The 20,736-nt window shown below is 45.8% G+C and overlaps 3 protein-coding genes and 1 non-coding gene across 4 annotated transcripts; 2 read left to right on the top strand and 2 right to left on the bottom strand.

Moving 5' to 3' along the window:
- On the bottom strand, positions 1 to 449 carry LOC121147679 (histone H2A type 1-E). The gene has a single exon (XM_040967569.1). It carries the CDS (start codon positions 423 to 425, stop codon positions 33 to 35), a length of 393 nt encoding a protein of 130 aa, XP_040823503.1. The 5' UTR covers positions 426 to 449; the 3' UTR covers positions 1 to 32.
- A 330-nt stretch (positions 450 to 779) lies between these two features.
- LOC121147684 (histone H2B type 1-C/E/F/G/I) lies at positions 780 to 1,199 on the top strand. The gene has a single exon (XM_040967575.1). The coding sequence runs from the start codon at positions 818 to 820 to the stop codon at positions 1,196 to 1,198; it is 381 nt and encodes a 126-aa protein (XP_040823509.1). The 5' UTR covers positions 780 to 817; the 3' UTR covers position 1,199.
- Positions 1,200 to 3,828: 2,629 nt separating this feature from the next.
- LOC121147688 (histone H4) lies at positions 3,829 to 18,000 on the bottom strand. The gene is made up of 3 exons (XM_040967579.1): positions 17,990 to 18,000; positions 9,256 to 9,263; positions 3,829 to 4,156 (listed from the first exon to the last, which is right to left on the bottom strand). The coding sequence occupies exon 3, from the start codon at positions 4,149 to 4,151 to the stop codon at positions 3,840 to 3,842; it is 312 nt and encodes a 103-aa protein (XP_040823513.1). The 5' UTR covers positions 4,152 to 4,156; positions 9,256 to 9,263; positions 17,990 to 18,000; the 3' UTR covers positions 3,829 to 3,839.
- On the top strand, positions 4,717 to 4,788 carry TRNAM-CAU. Its single transcript has one exon. It is a non-coding gene; the product is annotated as a tRNA-Met (tRNA).
- Positions 18,001 to 20,736: the final 2,736 nt, after the last annotated feature.

Here is a 20,736-nt window from a genome sequence, read left to right as displayed (position 1 = left end):
TTTGGTTGTGGTGCACTGCTTTCTGCGCCGTTTTACTTGCCCTTGGCCTTGTGGTGGCTCTCGGTCTTCTTGGGCAGCAGCACGGCCTGGATGTTGGGCAGCACGCCGCCCTGCGCGATGGTCACGCGGCCCAGCAGCTTGTTGAGCTCCTCGTCGTTGCGGATGGCCAGCTGCAGGTGGCGCGGGATGATGCGCGTCTTCTTGTTGTCGCGCGCCGCGTTGCCCGCCAGCTCCAGGATCTCAGCCGTCAGGTACTCGAGCACGGCCGCCAGGTACACGGGAGCGCCCGCGCCGACACGCTCGGCGTAGTTGCCCTTGCGCAGCAGCCGGTGCACGCGGCCCACGGGGAACTGCAGCCCGGCCCGGGAGGACCGAGTCTTGGCCTTGGCGCGAGCCTTGCCTCCCTGCTTGCCGCGTCCAGACATGGCGATGGCTCTGAGGTTCACTTAAACCCAGATGCCCAGCACCCGGCAGCTGCACAGTTATACTCTGCTCTGGTTTCGTAAAGTAGCCTATGGCAGCGTCCGGATGCCACGTCCAGCCAATCACAACGCAGCTGTGAGAACAGGCTGCCTCTAGTTTGCATAGGACGTCTGCCGCCGTAGGGCGGTCCTGTCTGAGGCGAGGATACTGATAGAGCCAATGGGAGCTCAGCATCCCGTCGTAGCCTATCAGCAGGCAGCGAAGCCAGCAAGCCAATGAAAACCCAGACATCTACAATCCTCATTTGCATGTTCAGCGCAGAAATAGGCTGGTGGCGCACGGACCTCCGCACTCTGACTTCTCGTGGAAGACAGATCTGAGTGTTGCAGCCACGATGCCTGAGCCAGCCAAGTCCGCTCCTGCCCCGAAGAAGGGCTCCAAGAAGGCGGTGACCAAGGCGCAGAAGAAGGACGGCAAGAAGCGCAAGCGCAGCCGCAAGGAGAGCTACTCGGTGTACGTGTACAAGGTGCTGAAGCAGGTGCACCCGGACACGGGCATCTCGTCCAAGGCCATGGGCATCATGAACTCGTTCGTCAACGACATCTTCGAGCGCATCGCGGGCGAGGCGTCGCGCCTGGCGCACTACAACAAGCGCTCGACCATCACGTCGCGGGAGATCCAGACGGCCGTGCGCCTGCTGCTGCCCGGCGAGCTGGCCAAGCACGCCGTGTCCGAGGGCACCAAGGCCGTCACCAAGTACACCAGCTCCAAGTAGACGCGTGCTTGGGCACAATTCACCCCAAAGGCTCTTTTCAGAGCCACCTACACAGCCTATGAAAGATCTGTAACATTGTTAGTTTGAGTTTGCGTTAGTAGGATTAGCTAGGCTTGTGTCATACAGCAGTTTTTTTTATGATAAGTGTATTTTGCAAGTCTGAATTCACCCACCATTATTTCTTGTAATTCCAAGTACTGATGTTTTAGGTTTTGTGAATTTTCCTTTTCGTATGCCTCATCGCTACCTTTTTCACATGTCTGAAGTCCTTGCATGAACTGTATATGTTCATTGTTAGACATCTTTTCCTCAGTGAGTACAGCCTTAGTTTGGCAAATGTATTCAGAGTAGAGGCAGCCTGTTTTTGAGCCTGCTTCCTGATTGGCTGGATTTTCCATCCGGTCGCTGCCATAGGTTAATTTACAAAACTGAAGCAGAGTATAATAGCTTGAACAATTTGGGTACCTTTATGAAGAATGGAGCAGATAAAGACCTGGGCAGCCCCTTTTTAGAGTTTCACTTGTCGATAAACCTGGAAACACTTTACCACCCAGGTGTATTCCATTCCATTTATTTCTCAAGACTCATTTACTCCTCTCCACTTTTATTTTACCTCTGCTTGTTTTATAGTTTTTTTTTTTTCCCTTGGCGCTTCCACTGCAGAGTCATGTTATGTAGATGAACTTTCGTAGCTTTGTCCTTCTGACTGAAGCTTAGGATAGTAGCTGCCTGATGGGTGGTTTAGGTAGGATGGAGCTCTTCTGAATGTTTTCTCTTTCTTGGTCGCTAGGGAAAACGACTTCCGAAGTGGACAGCACTGCAGATCCTGCAGGTAGAAATTGTTCCTTCATGTTCTGATTCCAGTAGCTTCTAGCTTCCACTAGGGAGCCTTACAAAATTCACAATCTATGGAATGTTTTGGTATGGATTTCAAGATCTTTTTTGCACCAAAGAACCTTTTGTCTCAGTCTCCAATGAACATGTTCTAATACTGTTAATGTAGCCAATTTCTGATAAGTTCAACTGCTTCAAATTTCTTGCATTTATATGTCTATGCTTAATTTTATTTTCGGTAATCCTTGAAATATAGATGGTGGAGGACGGCTGGCATTTCCTTTCCAATTTGTTGTTGCCTGCTGGCTTTTGTAGCCATTTGGGAGAGTGAACCAGCAGATGGAAATCTCTTGCCCTGATTTGTAAATAGATTCAATAAGTTTAAAAAAAAAATAGGGAGTTGTTTAAACCTGGCTCTACCTACAATGAAATATTATGGGAAATAACACACCCCAACTAAAATACATTCAACAGATAGTGTCTGCAAAAACATAAATGGCCAAATAATGTATTTACATTTATGTTATTTGATTCTTAAGTATACACATACATAAGCGCAGTGAAAAAAGTCACGAGAAAGATCAGGTAAACTTTCATAGCAATGTAGTACTTCAGTAAAAGAAACAACTCCTCTGGAGAATTTTTTTCAAAATTCTCAGTGTGTAGTTAAGCTGATTATGCATACTAGGTTTTTGATAGAATACATACAGGAAATTCTGTAACTACAATTCCTGGATAAAGAAGAAAAATAAGCTTGAGGTATCCTAGCATTAAAGGAGAAAGAACTCTTTATGACCCCCCTGCTGAATCATGGGACTCTAAGCTTATGTTTTTAAAAACGTTGGCTAGTTATCTCAGAGGATCACCTGGGACAATTTCCCAAGATAGTACATTATGATGATAAAGGTTAGATAACAGGCAAGCAGTTGTAAGGTTTATTAAAGAAAAAACGAGCTGTGGGGTCATGATGGCCTCTCCTGGGAAAACAGGCTTGAGGACCAGTGGTTAGTGGCATATCCGTAACAGCTGAACAGGTTTCTCAGCTACTGGAATGAAGTAGCAGGAATCCCAGTCTGGAGGTAAAGAAAAGCATGTATGCTGGAGATTCATTTTCTCACCATCCACATAGAATCATGGCAGCAACGCGTACTCACACTTCAACCCAATTCCATTTTCCTTGTCAAGCCCACTTTGACAATTCAGATGTAGGCTGCAGTAATACACTGGTTTTTAAAAATTGCACCGTTTGGAATACCCTGTTTCCATGATTAGAGCTTCTTGCATTTATAAAAGCCAGGTTTTAAAGCCCTTGCCGTGTTAAACGTAAGCATTTGGGTCTAATTTATGCAGATAACATAACAAAAGAGGTCTATAACAACACACACCCTCACAGAGGCTTCTTGTTGCTTACGTAACACGAAGCTCCCTCTACACAGTTTTGCTCACTTTAGACCCCTCTTTCTTCCAGCTTTTCATTCCCCAGAACAAGTCAAGTCAGACAGAAACGCGAGTTCCACCCTCATTCAGACTGAGCCTTTGTTCTGCGCCCGCCATCTTGCGCCTGTCACTGACCGTACGCCGAGCATGCCTGCAGCAATAGGCTCCCGGGAATGTCAACCCTCGCTTGGGACAATAGCAGAAGGGCCAAATTTCCCTTTATAAAGATTAGGACAGGATGAAGTTCAAAGCTGCTTCTCCTGAGTTATCTAGCCATAGGACTTATGGTTTAGTGTTAGCTCTTTTTCATGAAATCGTGGCGGCCCTGAAAAGGGCCTTTGGTTGATAGTTCGGGGTTGCAGGAGCAGCTTTAGCCGCCGAAGCCGTAGAGGGTGCGTCCCTGGCGCTTGAGCGCGTAGACCACGTCCATGGCGGTGACGGTCTTGCGCTTGGCGTGCTCGGTGTAGGTGACGGCGTCGCGGATGACGTTCTCCAGGAAGACCTTGAGCACGCCGCGGGTCTCCTCGTAGATGAGGCCCGAGATGCGCTTGACGCCGCCGCGGCGCGCCAGGCGGCGGATGGCGGGCTTGGTGATGCCCTGGATGTTGTCGCGCAGCACCTTGCGGTGGCGCTTGGCGCCGCCTTTGCCAAGGCCTTTGCCTCCCTTGCCGCGACCAGACATGCTTGCTACTGCGGAGTGCAAACAGCAAGTAGCTAACGAAGACAGAACATCCCCTTATATGCCGGGATTGCGGACCTGATTGAGAACAGGCTGTGTGCACTGGCTCCGCCCTTCTGGCTGCAGTTCCCGCCCCTCGCGCTCAGCGCGATGACGTCACAATGCGCTGATTTGGCGCGCTCTCAATGGATTGGATCTGCCTAAGTCGTTCTTTTTCACCTGTGAGTTTTTCAGGGCATTCTGGCAGTCAAGATGAAGAGATTCACGGTTGTTGGAGATTATGGTTAGGCGCGTTTGGACGCACGGGAACCCCTGCCGCTAAGCCCCGAAGCGGCGGCCTTGCCTGCGCTCTGCCCCGCCAGGTTCTGCACCTCTTCCCTGACCCGGTTACTAGTCAGTGTGTTGCTTTCGTTATGTCCGCTTATGTTTTCCCCTTTGGTGTCGGTAATTTTATTGTAAAGACAGTTTGCAGCATGTGATTAAAAAACTTCCATTTTTTGTTAATCATTTATTTGAATACTCAGCTTTTTTTTTATTTTAGTGCATTGTTAGGGATGCACTCTCAGGAAGCAGAGTGGCGCAGCGGAAGCGTGCTGGGCCCATAACCCAGAGGTCGATGGATCGAAACCATCCTCTGCTAACTCTTTTCTGTTTGGTTTAGGTTAGTTTTCAGGTAAAACGGGAAACTGGTTATTTAAATGTTAAAAAAAAATTGTACTAAAAAAAGTTATGTTTTGAAAATAAATAATCGTGAAGTTTTAGGGTACCTGTGAGTAAAGTGCACTATCCAATGATTAATTAGTTTGTTCTGTCAACATGTCCAGATTTCTTTTGGTTTCCCAAGAGGCAGTGTCACTGTTGCCAGGTACCAGGTCGGTTCCCTGTTACTCTGTGAAACCAGGGAAATGTTGAAGAGTTCAAGCCGGTGGAGGGCAGTGTGGGAGACCAGGAACAGGGCCTTTGTTTCTCTCTGGACTCAGCACTCTTTGCCAAGTAGTTAATGTGGTGGACTGGAAATCCTTTAAAGCTAATTTGCCAAGATTCCTGACGATTGCCAGTCTTCGTCTTGGAAGTAAGACCAGTACTTTGGAGCGCTAAATTGAATGACCAGCGTTTTAATAGGACATGGAAACAAGTGGGGACAGCTACTGCTTTGTCTGCCCTTACCCTACTGTAAGATCTCTAACTAAGGCTCTTTTACTTGTTAAAATATATACATTGATGATTTTATAGTTCTCAGACAGAAAAATAAATATTTCAAATGGATATAATCACTGTGCTAGAAGCTAAGAAAAAAAGATGTTGCCTAGTCTATGTTTTTAAATTTAATTTAATTTAATTGGCATATGCTTTTATTTATTTTTAAAGATTTATTTTTATTGGAAAGGAAGAGTTACAGAAAGAAAGACAGGCAAATAGAAAGAGCCTCCATCTGCTTGTTCACTCTCAAGTGGATGGCTGCAATGGTTGGAGCAGAGCGAATCTGAAGCCAGAAGCTAGGAGCTTCCTGTGGGTCTCCCACGTGGGTACAGGGTCCCAAGACTTTGGGCTGTAGTCTACTGTTTTTCCAGGTCACAAGCAGGGAGCTGGATGGGAAATGGGGCAGCCAGGAAACAAACCAGTACCCACATGCGATGCTAGCCAAGGCATATGCTTTTAAATAAGTCAGTGTGTATGGTGTAAGGCAATGTTTTGTGAAGAAGATTATAGCATCAGTGCGGTGGGAGCTTTAAAATGACTTTTGAAAGCAAGTTTGTTTTGGTACATAAATTGTGAAAGCCATGTATAGTTTTTCCATAATGTAAGTTTTGCATGAACTTTCTGAAGTTTCCCATATTCACAGCAGGAAGAGGAGGATGTTGTGGTCAGGCCATACATAGCTAATGAAGGGGCTCATAACTACTGCTGCTTTGTGTCTTTTCATTCATTATGTGAGAGCCTCTGCAAGCTTCTCTCTGCCAGCCCTGAAAAGCTCAGGGTCCGACCTTGGGCCTTGGGTCCATCGGGACCACGCCGGAGGGGAATCCTGGGAAGGGAAGGTGCCTTGGGCAGGTACAATGAGCTGGCTTGTTCAGCAATTCCAAACCCTCATTAGGCTCAATTCTGAGGCTCTGAAAAAAACGTGATCTGGAGTTTCAGTTTTTCAGTTTGCAAAACAAAGGAGCAGCACTGGGACCCCAGCATTTATTTTACTGATTTCTAAAGCAAGACCACACCAATTATTATAAGTTCCGACAATACTACCTACTATATTGACCATGTGGCCTAACGGGTAAGGCCTCTGATTTCTGAGTTTGGGTCAAAAGATTGAGGGTTTAAATCCCTTTGTGGTTGGTCATTTTCGGATCAAGTTCTGTGTCAGGTCTAAAAACTCAGGCACTGCTAGGCTGGGTTAAACTGAAAACAAGGGAAACTCAGTTTCTTCTCACTGATGATCAAACTGGAAAGAACCATCCAGCACATATTTACTCCCTAAATGTTTGCCCAGTTTTTAACTTTCATTGCAGAAATTTCAGTTTCGTGGACTTAGAATGCCCTCTTTTCAAAGCAAAAATTTTAGATCTGCAGCTCGGGCCTCTGCAGACATTGTGTTAGGTCTGTGCATTTTGCCTGAGAACCAGCTCAGAGCCGCTTCACCCACACTGAGTCCCCAACGCCTGCGTGATCCACGCAGATCCTGCCACTGCCTGACTCACCTTTACTGGTTTTCACTCTTTCTCCACTTCTGTGCTGTGACATTTTTGCCATCACAAGAACAAGAACCACTGAACTTGTGATTCTCCATGACAAAGCAAAGTCCAGTCTGCACTTGGAAGTAGGAAAAGCAGTCCCTGGCATCTTTTTTAGACCACCAGTGAGGCCTTGGTGTGGCTGTGTGCTGACTTGGAACTCCCCCCTGAGCCCTGGTCGTTGCTCAGAGCACCCACCGGTGCAGCTGTCCTGTGGCACTGGGAAGCAAGATGGAAACAGGAATGTGCATAATCATGTGTGAGCGAGGGGAAAACCAAGCTCATGGCCAAATAGCAAAACCAGTAATGGTCCCCTCTCTCTGGCCTGTATGCGTTACTGCTGCCTCTTCACCAACTGCAACTAGAATTCTGCCTTTTCTGTCACTTTCTAGATAAGCCTTATTGGAGTAGTTACTCAGAGACCTTCAGAGTTAACCGAGGCTTCACCAAGAATTTGGTCTGCCTGCTTGCGATAAGCTGATAAGCCCAACTTTGCTCACACTGTGTCCCTTTTGGACCTTGGAGGGAGAGAGTCGGCAATCTTGAATCTAGAAACACAAAATAGCACAGAGGCCAAGGCAGCGACCGTGTATAAGTCCTCTAGGAGACTAACTATAAAAGGTGAAGACAAAGTGCATGTCACACATAACCAACATTTTCCGGTTTTTAAAATTATTATTTTAAAAGGTTCATTTATTTTTATTGGAAAGGCAGATTAACAGATATAAGGAGATGCAGAGAGAAAGATCGTCCATCCACTGATTCATTCTCCAAGTGACAGGAGCTGAACTGATCCAAAGCTAGGAACCAGGAGCTGCTTCTGGGTCTCCCATGCAGATGCAGGATCCCAAGGCTTTGGACCTTCCTCCACTTCTTTCCCAGGCCACAAGCAGAGAGCTGGAAGGGAAGTAGAGCAGCTGGGATATAAACTGGCACCCATGTTGGATCTCAGCGCATGTAGGGCAAGGATTTTAGCCACAAGGGTACCGTGATGGGCCCTTTCCAATTATTTCTACACAATACTACAAATACTCTTCTAGTATTTGCAAATGCAGAGCTTATCCCTAGGTATGCATATATGGTATCAATGATACTTGAGATTTTATGTGCTATCTGTTGTACATTCCACAATAGGCAAATACTTGTACTTGCCCTGGGAATAAAGTCATCACAGTAGACATTCCTGAGTTAAAGTGTAAGTTAAATAAGTTAAAACTTTTCATATAAATTGGGTCTAGTACAATGGTTTGATTGGCTAAGCCTCTCTTCAAGTGCCAGGATCCCATATGGGAGCTGATTCATGTCCCAGCTGCTCTACTTCCCTTCTAGCTCCCTACTTGTGTCCCCGGGAAAGCAGCAGAGGATACCCCAAAGCCTTTTGACCCTGTACCCATGTGGGAAAATTAGAAGAAGCTTCTGGTACCTGGCTTTGGATTAGTTCAGCTATGGCTGTTGTGTCCATTTGGTGAGTGAGCCAGTGGATTGAAGATATTTGTCTCTTCTTCTCTCCACAAATCTGATCTGCCTTTCCAATAAAAATAAATTAATCTTAAGAAAATAACAATCCTCAGCGGCAGGCAACTGCCTAGTTTGCATTGTACCTAGGTGAGTGTTACACTGCTGGGAGAAAAGCAGCTGACAACTGGCAGGCATCCTGGACCTGGTTAATGCCAAATTTGCATTAACTATACCAGTGTGCCAGCATAGTTGCCTTTTTTTTTTTAAAAGATATGCATTAAGAACTTGCATTTTTAAACATATTTGTTACTCAATACCATGTCAATTAATTCCATAATGTTGTAAATTGATGTTGATGTTATGCTGTGGCTTTTAATTGATCGGGATGATATTCTGCTAGCTCTGCTTTCAGACCAGAGATGGGTCTCCCCAAGAAACCATTGAATTTATCTTGACAATAAGATGCTGGACTCTATGCTTGCAATGAAAGAATCTTAACTGAATTTGAACTATAATACTGCAACAAGGTTGAGGAATCCACCATAGGGGGAAGAATACGGGAAGGGGTTGGGGGAATCCCAGAGCCTATGAGACAGTGTCACATAAAACAATGTAATCAATAAAAAATAATATAACAAAAAAAATCTACCTTTCCAATAAAAATAAATAAATCTTTTTTAAAGAATTAAAGATAGGTGAGGGGCAGACACCAGCGTGCCAGCAGATGAAGTCTGGGGACCTGCGCCTGAGAGGGCCCTGGGACGGTATCACACAGTACTGGAGAAATGGGCTTGGGGATTAACATGCTTGTGGGCAGGTGGGGTTGTGCATTGCACATGCAAGGAGGTATGGGAGGTGTGGGAGGAAGGACTCTGAGGGAGAATGTGACAAATGAGAAATAACTTCTGGGGAACTTCCACCAATCAGGCTATTGTACTTTGAGGTAAATGAAGGGGTAAGAATGAGTGGTTTGGAGAAGGGAAATTTCAGGGCCAAATACACCCATCCACATGGGAGACTTGAGCTGGGATTGTTGTTATCAACCACCACCTACTGGTGGACACAAAATCCATGGCTGGGTGGGGAGGGGCTTGCCTGGCAGGGCTCAACCACAGTACCCACCAGTGAGTGGACAGGAGGTGGACCATGTGAGGCTGGGCCATGACACTAACCAGTATTCAAAAGAACTGGGTCCAGAAACAGATTCTAGGGGGATTTTATGGGCTCACTCCTGTGGGACTGCCATATCAGCTGTTTTTTTTTAAGGGATGGGAGTAGTGATGGGTTGAGCTGGGCATGACAATGGGACTCATCAACATTCATGATCTCAGGGTTGGGAACAGGCCGGGCTTTTCCAGGCTGTAGCACCAGCAGGCATACTTAAGAATCAGGGTGTGTGGAGTGAGCTGAATTGCAATATCCACCAGCACACACAAAGGCCGACACTGGGGCAGACTATGCCAGGTAAAGGCATAACACCTGCTGGTGATATGAGATCTGAGTCTGGGAATGAGCCTAGTGGGGGAACTTGGGGAACTCCCCTGGTGAGCCATAGCTCCCACTCGGAAGCATGTGAGCCGCTGGGTGTTGGTCAGACCAAGCAAGGCTGGTCCACTTGCCAACAAGTGCATGGGTTGGTTCTGGCGGTGGTGGTGGTGATGAGCAGACCAGGCAGGGCTGTGTCAATCCTTAGCACATTGCCGTACAGGAGCCAGGATGGGGTGTGGTCCATGCTAGGCTAGGCTATCACACCTACTGGTTTACATGAAAGCCAGATATGGGGCAGGCTGGTCAGGGCTAAGCTATAGTACCCATCAATAAATAGCTGGGACTAGGCTTGGGCCAGGTCAGGCCAGCCTGCAGCATTTGATGGCAAAGGCCAAACTGGATAATGGGTTATGCCAGGCAGGATTGGAGCAACCACTGGCACCTGTAAGATCTGTGGTTGGGAGCGGGCCTGGTCAGGGAGTTGAGACACCCCAGCAAGGCTCTGGTTCACACTAGTGAGTAAGAGAGCTAGAATGGGGTCACTAAACTGGTCTGGTCATGGCTGCAACATCCCTTGGCATGGTGTAGACTGCGTCTGGGTTGTCCCAGACTGGGCTCGGTTCTAGCACCCACTGATACAAACAAGAGCCAGGGTGGGTGTATGTTAAGAGCTACAGACTTAGACTTTTTGGCCTACCTGACAGCCTACTGCATTGCAAAGCCTGTCTTGGGCAAACAGGTCCACAGCAAGTAGGATATTACGGCTAGAACATCCCATGCAAAGCAAGTGGAACAGAACCTCCACCCTTGTTCCTGTTTAAATAATTAGTTCCTTCCCTGTGTCAATACAGAGGATTAGTTCCTTCCCTGTTTCAATGAATATAATTAGTTCAAGGAAACCCCTCCCCTGCTCCTCCTCCCCTAGAGAAGGTGTATATATGAGGAGTAAAATAAAGGGCATGGGCACTCTTTTCACCAAGTACGTGTGTCCGTGTGTTTTTTGGCCCAGCAGCCCGGGGACTAGCAGCCTGGCATTCCCAGTCCACCCTCAGGGTTTGAGCATCATGTCCCGCAGGTCAGGACAGGTTTAGGAAAGGCTAGGCTAGGTCTTGGCACCTGATGAATCACATGAAAGCTGGGTTAGGCAGGATTGGGATATAGAACCCAACAAGAGCCGTCATGGGTATGGGCTGGTTGGGTAAGGTCACTGGACCTTCCATGACAGGAGATTGGCCAAATCAGGCTAGTCCAAGAACCCCCTGGTGTGTGTGAGATCTGCAACCAGGAGGTGATCTGATACAGGAGCTTGGGGGACTCCTCTGTCAGGACACAGTCCCTGCAGCTGAGTGCAAGAATCAAGACTCAGCAACCCAGACCAGGCCAGGTTATTGTGTCAACTGGCAAACTGTGGGTCAAATCTGGATGTGTGCTAGCCTGGACTAGTTCATAAAACCCATTAGCAGATCTGATAACTAGGACAGGGTGCAGGACAAGCTGGGTTGAGCCGCAACACTAGCCAGTTCACATTAGAGTTAGGACTGGGGCTTGGTTGGGCTGGACTCAGGCTGTAAAATCAACTAGCATGAGTTGGGACTGGAGGTAGACTGGGCTGAGTCAGGCTGCAGTACCCACTGAAGTGGGTGCCGAGGTGAAGTGGGCCATGATCGAATGGGTTGCAGCACCCACCAGCATACCTAAGACCTGGGTAGGGGGAGAGGCAAGCCTGATAGGGAGTGCTGTGAGGACTCCCCTGCTGGGCCACGACTCTGGCTGGTGAACGTGAGGGCTTGGGTTAGGGGCACACCAGGCTGGGAAGGGCCATAGAACCTGATGGCTTGCTTGTGAGCTGGTTTAGGGAAGCCAGGCTGGACTAAGTGACCAAATCCACTGGTGCATGCTTGAGCCAGAGCAGTAAGTGCAGGATGATCAGGATTTGTTGCAACATTGGCTAGCAGGTGCTAGGCCTGTGAGGCAAGTCCTATCAGGCTAGATCACAGAACTACCTATAAAGTACAAGATCCAGGACTGAGACTGCACATAGTAGGGAAAATGTGGTTACCCCTCTGATGGGCCGCAGTTCCAACAAGTGAGCATGGGAAACAGGGCTGCAGGTGGGGCCTGGCTGGACAGGCAGTGGCACCTGGCCAGCATGAGTGTGGGCTAGCTAGTGGGGTTGTTCAGACTGAGGTAGGCTCTAATATCCATTGATGTGTACGAAAGACAAATAGGATGAGGGATGGACTGGACCAGTTTGCTGCACATACCGGCATGCACAGGAATTGGGGCTAGGGTTGGGCCTGGTGGGAGTTACTGAGGGTCACTCCGACTAGGTTGCAGTTCCCGCTGGTGTGCATGAGGGCTGAGTGTGTGGTGAGCAGGGATGGGCTATGCTGCAGCACGTGTTGGTTTGCATAAGAGATGGGGCTGGGGATGGAACTGAACAGGTTACTGCAACCACCAGTGTGTGTGTAGGCCGATATGGGTGGCCGACTGAACTGGACCCTGTATTGACTGTCACACGCAGAAATCAGGTCTGGGGTCACTTAAGGTGAGGATTCTTAGGGGATTCCCTAACTGAACCAGTGGACTCTTAACTGCAACCATGGAGAAAATGACAGCAATCTCTGGTCGGACCGTGGAGTGCATGTGTCAGAACTGGATCTCCTCAGTTGCTGAAGCCTGTGCAGCAGCCAACATTCCCAGAAGCACATGGGAGACATAACAAGTTCATTGAGGCCTACAGAAGATGTCCAGTACCATGCATGACAGAATAAATTGGACAGCTTCTCTGGCTAAACCTTGACAGCAAGTATCTGGGTTAGTGGAGACTCTAGGATGGACTGTGTCAGTCAATGGAACTTGAAGGAATTTCAGTGCAAGAATCTAGTGGGGAAGGTTGGAGCTTAGCTCGAAAGGAGGCTTTACCCAGGGACAATGGAGAAATCCTAGATCAGGAAGCTGTCTTGGTTAGTGTCTGGATTCCCTGTCAGGACCCATTACCCAAGTTCCCAATGATTCTCATTTATCATATTCAAAGCTTATGTCTTTGTGTTAATCACACAGCCCTGTCACACACCCTCTCCTGAAATGACTTAATCTCTAGATTTCTGCTCTGATTTTCATTTATGTTCGTTCATCAGGATTTTGGATTTTATTTTTTCTGTTTCCCTAAGGTTGAAGTGCTTTCAGGGTGAAATTCAATTCTATTCTTTGCTGGCAACATTACAATTTTCTTTTTTTTATTGGAAAGGTGGATATACAGAGAGGAGAGACAGAGAGGAAGATCTTCCATCCGATGATTCACTCCCCAAGTGAGCGCAACGGGCTGATGCTATGCCGATCCGAAGCCAGGAGCCTCTTCCGGGTCTCCCATGCAGGTGCAGGGTCCCAAAGCTTTGGGCTGTCCTCGACTGCCTTCCCGGGACACAGGCAGGGAGCTGGAAGGGAAGCAGGGCTGCCAGGATAGAACCGGCGCCCATATGGGATCCCAGGAGTGCAAGGCGAGGATCTTAACCACTGTGCCACGGCGCCGGGCCCCATTACAATTTTCAATTACAACATCTACATAACACCTATGTCTACTCTTGATGCTGTTTATGTTTCCACGCAGATATATGATTATTCATGTAATAGATCCAGCGGCATGCTTAATGGATTTAAGAACTTGTCACACCTCACTCTTTGTTTCATCCTTTTTTACAGCTCTTGAGTCAACCCAAGGACTTCAACAGTTGTAGAGTGTTGTGGGTGGCTCGCAAAAAAGTTTGAAAAACTATTAAGGACTCCAGAAAGCTTAAACAATGCATTGCCCAAAATGAGGTGCAGGATGCGGGTCTCAGAGAAGCCAAAATATCTGTGTCCTTTTACACAGGCTATTTTCATGTAGGAAATACCAGAACTTCAGAAAATGCTGCCCACAAACATTGTACTCATTTGTACTTTAAAAAGTTGCAAGGATACTTCTCCTATAGCAAGATTAAGGAATTCGGAAAGCAACTGGCTTTTTTCTGCTTATACCAGCACTGTTTGCTGTAGCTGTATACAGCAAATTGTACCAGCTGAAACTAACTGATAATGCTTAGACCAAATGTAACCACTAACACCGAATTTCCAGCAACAGCACATTGAAGAGGGTGAGGCTCTCATTACGAATACCTACCGTGAGTCGATGTGAAAAGAACTTTTGGGTTACTGAAAACCAAAGAAAGTATCTACTTGGAGCTGGTGTACTTGATTACGGCCTTGGTTCCTTTGCCGGGCAGCAGCAGCCACAGGCCCATCTGGATCTCGCAAGCTCACATACATTTCCCAGTTTGAGACATGAACAAAACACGATGATCAACATTTATATACAAGCTTATGTAAATGAAGGTTAGGTTTTGCGGTCTCTGATTGGTTCCTATGCTTGAGCTCTCAATGCAAATCAACTATCGTGAGCTCTACCCTCCCATTGGTCAGATCCTGAGAGCAGTTTTCCAACCCTGAAACCAGCTGCTGTAATTCAGGTAATACATTGTATAACGATTTTCCTTTCCTTGAAAAACTTTAATTTGCTCATTAGCTCGAAATCAATATAAAATTGTAGGAATTGTTGTCTTTCATGCTTTTGAAATACCAGGAAAACAAGCTGTTTTTATGTTATCTTCCTGATGCAAAGCCTATTTACAATAGCAAATCCAGCACGAAAATAAAGGACAGGAAGTAAACCATACAAACAAAATGAAGTAACATGGAAAGGAGTGAGTTACAACATTTCAGGCCCAGGTAGAGGGTCCAAATTAAAGGGGATTTTCACCTTTATCACTGTTTACAAAAAAAAGTGGGTGGGACAAATGTTTCTACTTTTTTTTCTCTCCTTTGTCCCTCCCGTGAGGCAAAGAGAGGTGCTGCTCCATGTCCCCAGTGGCAGCATTCGCCATCAGGTGTCACAGTCTTCCAAAGTCTGGTCAGCTGTTAGTCCCAGCAAAGAGTGCAGCGGTCTAGCCCAGGCTGGCCCACTTCCAGCCCTCATGTGAACTGGTGAGTGTTACAGTTAACACAGCCTGGACTGTGCTCCATCCTGGCTATTGTTTGTGCCAGTGTGTGCTGTAGACTGACCCAGCCTGTTCTGTCCCCAAACTTGGCTCACAGGAATGCTCATGATTACTGTAAACTTGCCTGTCCTGTCCTACTCCAGCCCCAGCTATTGTGTTCCCAAGCACAAGCTGCTGCTTGGTAGGGGAGGTCCCCAAGTTCCCCTACCAGGCTTGCTCCCAGCACTGTGTCTCCTGTATGCTAGAGGGTACTCTGACCCTCCTCGACATGGTCTGCTCTCAGGCCTGCCTTTTTCATGTGCCACCGGGTGCCACGAACTGACCCAGTCCAACTCTGGCTGCCATGAGTATCACGTGGTTTTCTGTCGATGAGTTCTGTGGTCCAGGCTGCCTCACCCATCATCATCACCCTCTGCTTTCTGTGCTGCAGGCCCACCGAGGCAAGCCCACAAATTTCCTACAGAATCTTGCCCAAGATCCAGTTCTCTTGCATTCTTGTGGGTGCTGTGGGCCCATCCTGACATGACCCAACCCATGCTCTGACACTCATGAGTGGTTATTGCAACCCAGACCAGCCAAGCATGATTCCCTTCCTAAGTCCCAGTTTTTGCAAGCAGCAGCAAATAGCAAATTAATTATCTTAGATTTGTTGGATTTACGAATCTGCCTAGGATGCTTAAAGCAATTCAGTGAGAAACTGTCAGAAAGAAGAATGCACTTGGGGCTAGTGTGGTGGCTCAGCAGGCTAATCCTCCACCTGTAAACACTGCATCCAGTATGGATCCTGGGGTTGTCAGGTGCATTTATCTTCACAACAGAAGAAAGTAAACAAGTTGCTTGTTTCACAAAAAATAGGAAAAAATTTAGGAGTGTGCTTTTAGATTTATCTGCCATGTTGTTGAAAGCTGCCTGGGGATTTAATGAGATGGCAATAGAAGGGGGCATGGCATGGTGCCTGGGATAGTAGGCTTGTAGGTTTAGTAAAAGACAAATTTAAATTCTAGTTTGTATGCTTGTTACTCTATTTTCCATCCAGATCCCTGTTAATGGCCTGGGAAAGCAGGGGAGGGTGGCCCAAGTCGTTAGAACCCTGCACCTATGTAGGAGACCTGGAGGAGAATCCTGGCTCTTGATTTCAGATAAGTTCAGCTCTGACCATTGCAGCCTTTGGGGAGTGAACTAGTAGAAAGATCTTACTGTCTCTTTGTGTGTCTCGTTCTCTCTATGAAGCTTTCTTTCCAATAAAAAAAATTAATTCTTAAGAAAAAAGAAAGCATCTAACTCTGAGATGATGTCATATTTAAGATGAGACACCAAATTATTCTCAAGGCAAGAATAAAGATGATGATGTCAAAACAAGCCATGCCATACAAGATATTGATGGTTATAGGAAGTGAGTGGACACCACAGGGACCTCAGTCAGAGATTTGGCATGCTTCGAAGGCAGCCAAGGGCACGGACAGGACAGTGATGGATTTGGGTCAACATTTCTCACCTTGTTAGGGCTCAAGCAGAGCCTGTACCACCACCCACATCAGAAGGTGTGTAAAACCTCCACTTGTTCCTTTCTGCCTGCCCTCTTTGCTCCTGCAGCTCTGTCCTGTTTACCTGCTGCTTGCTGCATGAGGATAGGCCCAGGAATGGATTTTGCTCTGTTTAAAGGCTTGTTTGTGCTTGGCTAGTATTTTCTTTCTCAGGTGATCGCTAAATCTAACACATATTGTTAAAAAATATGATGTAATCTTTTTGTTTGAAGTGTTTTGCTTCTCCTCCTCTCAAAAAAATTATTGAACAAGTCATGGTAGTCACACCTTTGCATGCTTATGGAAGATATCACATTTTCCAATTTAGAATATTGGGATTTATAGGATGGCTAATGTAGGAAAATGACAATATATTGCCCTAGCTTCCAATTTTTTAGGACAATCTGAGTTTTTGTTTTTAACAAAAGTAAATGCTGTATAAGCTCTAGGTTACTATTTGCACAGAGAACTAATACACCTATGTCAATTTCACTGAAATGTTCACAGAAATTCAAACTTGGCACTTAATGGGTTAAGAGGAAAATGACCCAAGAAAGGGAAAAACAGAAACTGGAAAGAAAGTAGAGTCATAAGTACCTCTAAACAGGAATTAATATCTTGTGAGAGACATTGTGTATCACATGGGAAACCACCAAAAGAGGGATCAAGTGACATGTTCTAGAATTCCAGAGAAGCTCATAAAATGTGGATGGAGGCTCTATATACTTATGTCTCAACTACTCAAACCTTATATTCAAATGATTAAGGCCCATAAGAGATTTTAGTGAAAAGTAAAATTGCAGTGATTTTATGAAAAAAAAAAATACTGCATGGGACTTTCAATCTCCATGCTTTTACATTTATGAAAATTGTGACTCTTTCTGGGCATCCAGAGTTTTAGCTGGAGCTGGAGAGACTTCTGATGGCTGCCCAGGGCACCGGAGACTAGGGGCTGGTTTGCCCCACCCTGACATATCTCCTAGGGTCCAGCCTGGAACAGGAGGAGGGGCCACAGGAGCCAGTTACATCACTTACCTGGCGGGATTCCAGGTGACCAATGGCACACCTGAATGGACATTCCTTGCATAGTTAGGACACAGACAGCCCCTTTGCCCTCCCACATGTCTAGAGGGATATAAAACCCCTCAACACCTATCTCAGACGCCCTTTTCGCTTCCCTCTTCCTTCCCCTCTGCGCGAAGGGGGCCCAGGAGCTAATTTTCCAATAAAGCTTCCATCTAAACTCTGAACAACTTGCCAATACTATTCCACCAGCAGGCGGGTGGTCGGTGGTCATCATCTAACAACTTCCAGCTAGATTCAGTCAAAATTCTTGTCTTCCTGGATGTAAGAATACAATTGGGAGATGCAGACCTGCTCAAAGCAGAAGCAGGAGAAAGGTTGTACAGACAATTGTGCAGCCCTAGCAGTGTCATAGGAGGTGGAGACTAGTGAGCCAGGAAACCATGGAAACCATGGTGGAAACTGTGGTGGAAATCTAACAGAACCTAGACTTGGAACTCACTGGAGGGAGTGGCACAATTGGCTGCAAACAAAGAGACGTGTACCACCCACAATAAGGAAAATCGAACTGTAGACCTGTGGGTGACACAGCTTAGAAACCTGCCCCAAGAAGATTCTGCTAAGAAGTACAATGACCAAAAGCAAAAGAAGAGACAAAGGCAAAATGAATATTACTGAAGACTCCCATGCAAAGGAGCAAAACCCTTTGCCAACTTCAGAGCTAACTGAGGAAGAAATCGAGAAAGTGGGAGATACGAAAGTCAAAACACTTGCTATAAAACTTATCAGCACTGAGAAGCATGTAAAGCAGGTGTTCAAGGAATTTAAGGAATATGTCACACAGGAAATGAATCAAATGAAAGCTGCTATATCAGAAATGAAGAATACAGTGGAGAAAATTAAAGATACAGTGGAGAGTCTCCACAATAGAATGAAACAAGCAGAAGAAAGAATCTCAGAATTGGAAGATATTTCCTGTCACCAGAGGGGAACAAACAAAAAGATGGAAGCAGAGCTGAATCAGGCTAAAAAAAGTATTCAAGAACTGAAAGACACTATTAAGACGAGTCCCAGAAGGTGCAGAAAGAGAAACTGGGATTAAAGGTGTATTCAATGAAATAATAAGGGAAAATTTCTCTAATCTGGAGAAAGAATCAGGAAACAACATCCAGGAGGGGCACAGAACTCCCAACAGGGTGGATGAAAAGCGATCTTCACCATGACATGATCATCAAGTTCTTTTCAACCAAACATAACGAAAGAATCCTTAAATGTGCTCGTGGAAAAAAAAAAAAATCAATTGACATATAAAGGAATGCGAATTAAAATCACAGGAGACCCCTTCCAGGAAACTCTACAGGCCAGAAGAGAATGAAGTGACATATTCCAGATTCTAAAAGAAAAAAAATTGTTGGCCCAGGATAATATATCCAGCAAAGCTTTCTTTTGTCTTTGAAAATGAAATAAAATTCTTCCACAGTAAAGAAAATTTAAAAGAATTTGCCTCTTCCAAACCTGCCCTACAAAGGATACTTAAAGATGTCTTCTCGACAAAGAGGAATAGCACCCACCAAAACCAAAGGCAAATGTGAAGAACGTCCCAGTAAAATGACAACAGAACATTCAATCAATAAACAACCCGTTGCTAAAATGACAGGACCAAATTACCACCCATACATATTAACCCTGAGTGTAAATGGCTTAAGCTCAACCAAATGTCATAGATCAGTAGGCTGGATTAAAAAATGAAAACCCATCTATTAAAAAAATTGTGAGATGCAGGTGGAGATGAATGAAAGAGCAGAAAATATTGAATGGCGAGAGGAAGGTACACCCTCAGTTATGAGGGTGGGCAACCTCCAGACAACTGACCCATTCTGTCTGGGCTCATCCTTTCACAGGATGAGGGGTGAGTGGGACTGCAGTGCCCTAAGGGTGCTCCCAGAGGTGGGAGGCTTAGCAGCTTGAGGAAGAGGAAGAGTGGGTGTGCCTCAGGTGACAAGATTAGGGAGGTGCCCATAGCTTGGATATAGGCAGTCCCTAGTTCTGGTCCCTCACTCACTTTCTGCCTAGATCACGTCAATATAGCTTATAGGTAGAGAACAAAAAGATTGGGGGAGAAGCATTTAAACAATGGCAAAAACCACTCAGTGTCTGTGAGAGTCCTTATTCCTGATTGAAGAGATTCTTAGCATAATCATAGCAACATGTTACACCCATGAAACAGAGGTTTGTGTAATATAAACACAAATTATGGAAAACAAATCTGGCACACAAATAAGCAACTTGTGAACTGGAATATCATTAATAATTTAAGCCATATGTACTTTCCTTTGTTCCTTCTTTGTATTAGGATCATTTGTATATTTTAGAAAATAAGGAGAGTTCCCTTCATCTGCCTAGGAAACTGCCTGGCATCTAATAGTCACTCGGTACATGAATGCATGGGAGACTGAACTAAAAGCATGTAAGCAGAGATGAAAAGAAAACATATTGATATAAATAATACACACCTGACTTACCTGGGCTGGAGGTGTTGATGGAAGGAAGTAGAAACATATTACAAGGAAAACCTATCCGATTCCACCACTAATTTATGGAGATTGTGAATACTAAGTTCTGAGATTCCCATTAAATTGTTTAATTGCAGTGATGGGACAAACCTTAAATCTATTTCCTGATAATTCAATCAATGTGCTGACCTAGCCTCATGATTAAATTTTCATTGTGTTCATGCACTGGGGTTGGATTATTTAGGTTAATTGAACGGAGAAAAGTGATTGAGCATTCTGTAGAAACACAGGGTATATGACGGATAGAGGTTTTTATGCACTGACATGTCTCATGCAGAATACCTGGCACATAAAGTATTCATCTAAACACATGAACGCTAGCAGAATATCAGAAGCTAAAATATGCCATGTCAGCATGAGGATTGTATTTATTTTTTAAGATTTGTTATTTTTTGTTTGTTTTTATTGGAAAGTCAGATATACAGTCAGGGAGATCTTCCTTCTTCCATTGATTCACTCCCTTAATACCCCAATGGCCAGAGCTACAAAGCGCCAGAAGCCAGGAGTCTCTTTCGGTCTCCCATGTGGGTGTAGGGTACCAAGGCTTTGGGCTGTCCTCAATGACTGCTTTCCCAGGGCACAAGCAGGGAGCTGGGACTGGTGCCCATATGTGATGCCAGCCCATGCAAGGCCAGGACTTTAGCTGCTAGGTTACCACACCAGCTGAGGATTGTTTTTAACTCCAGAGATGTAACGGGGCCCGGTGCAATAGTTCAATTGACTAATCCTTCCTTTGTAAGCGCCAGGATCCTATATGGGTG

The sequence above is a fragment of the Ochotona curzoniae genome, unplaced genomic scaffold (assembly GCF_017591425.1).
Source record: "Ochotona curzoniae isolate NIBS_2020 unplaced genomic scaffold, NIBS_Ocur_1.0 scaffold_461, whole genome shotgun sequence".
NCBI lineage: Eukaryota > Metazoa > Chordata > Mammalia > Lagomorpha > Ochotonidae > Ochotona > Ochotona curzoniae.
Note: the sequence above shows the minus strand (reverse complement) of the source record. Positions and strands in the feature narration are given on the sequence as shown.

Coding starts and splice junctions, on each gene's coding strand:
- LOC121147688 (XM_040967579.1), bottom strand. CDS start 4,151: ATGTCTGGTCGCGGCAAGGGAGGCAAAGGCCTTGGCAAAGGCGGCGCC.
- LOC121147684 (XM_040967575.1), top strand. CDS start 818: ATGCCTGAGCCAGCCAAGTCCGCTCCTGCCCCGAAGAAGGGCTCCAAG.
- LOC121147679 (XM_040967569.1), bottom strand. CDS start 425: ATGTCTGGACGCGGCAAGCAGGGAGGCAAGGCTCGCGCCAAGGCCAAG.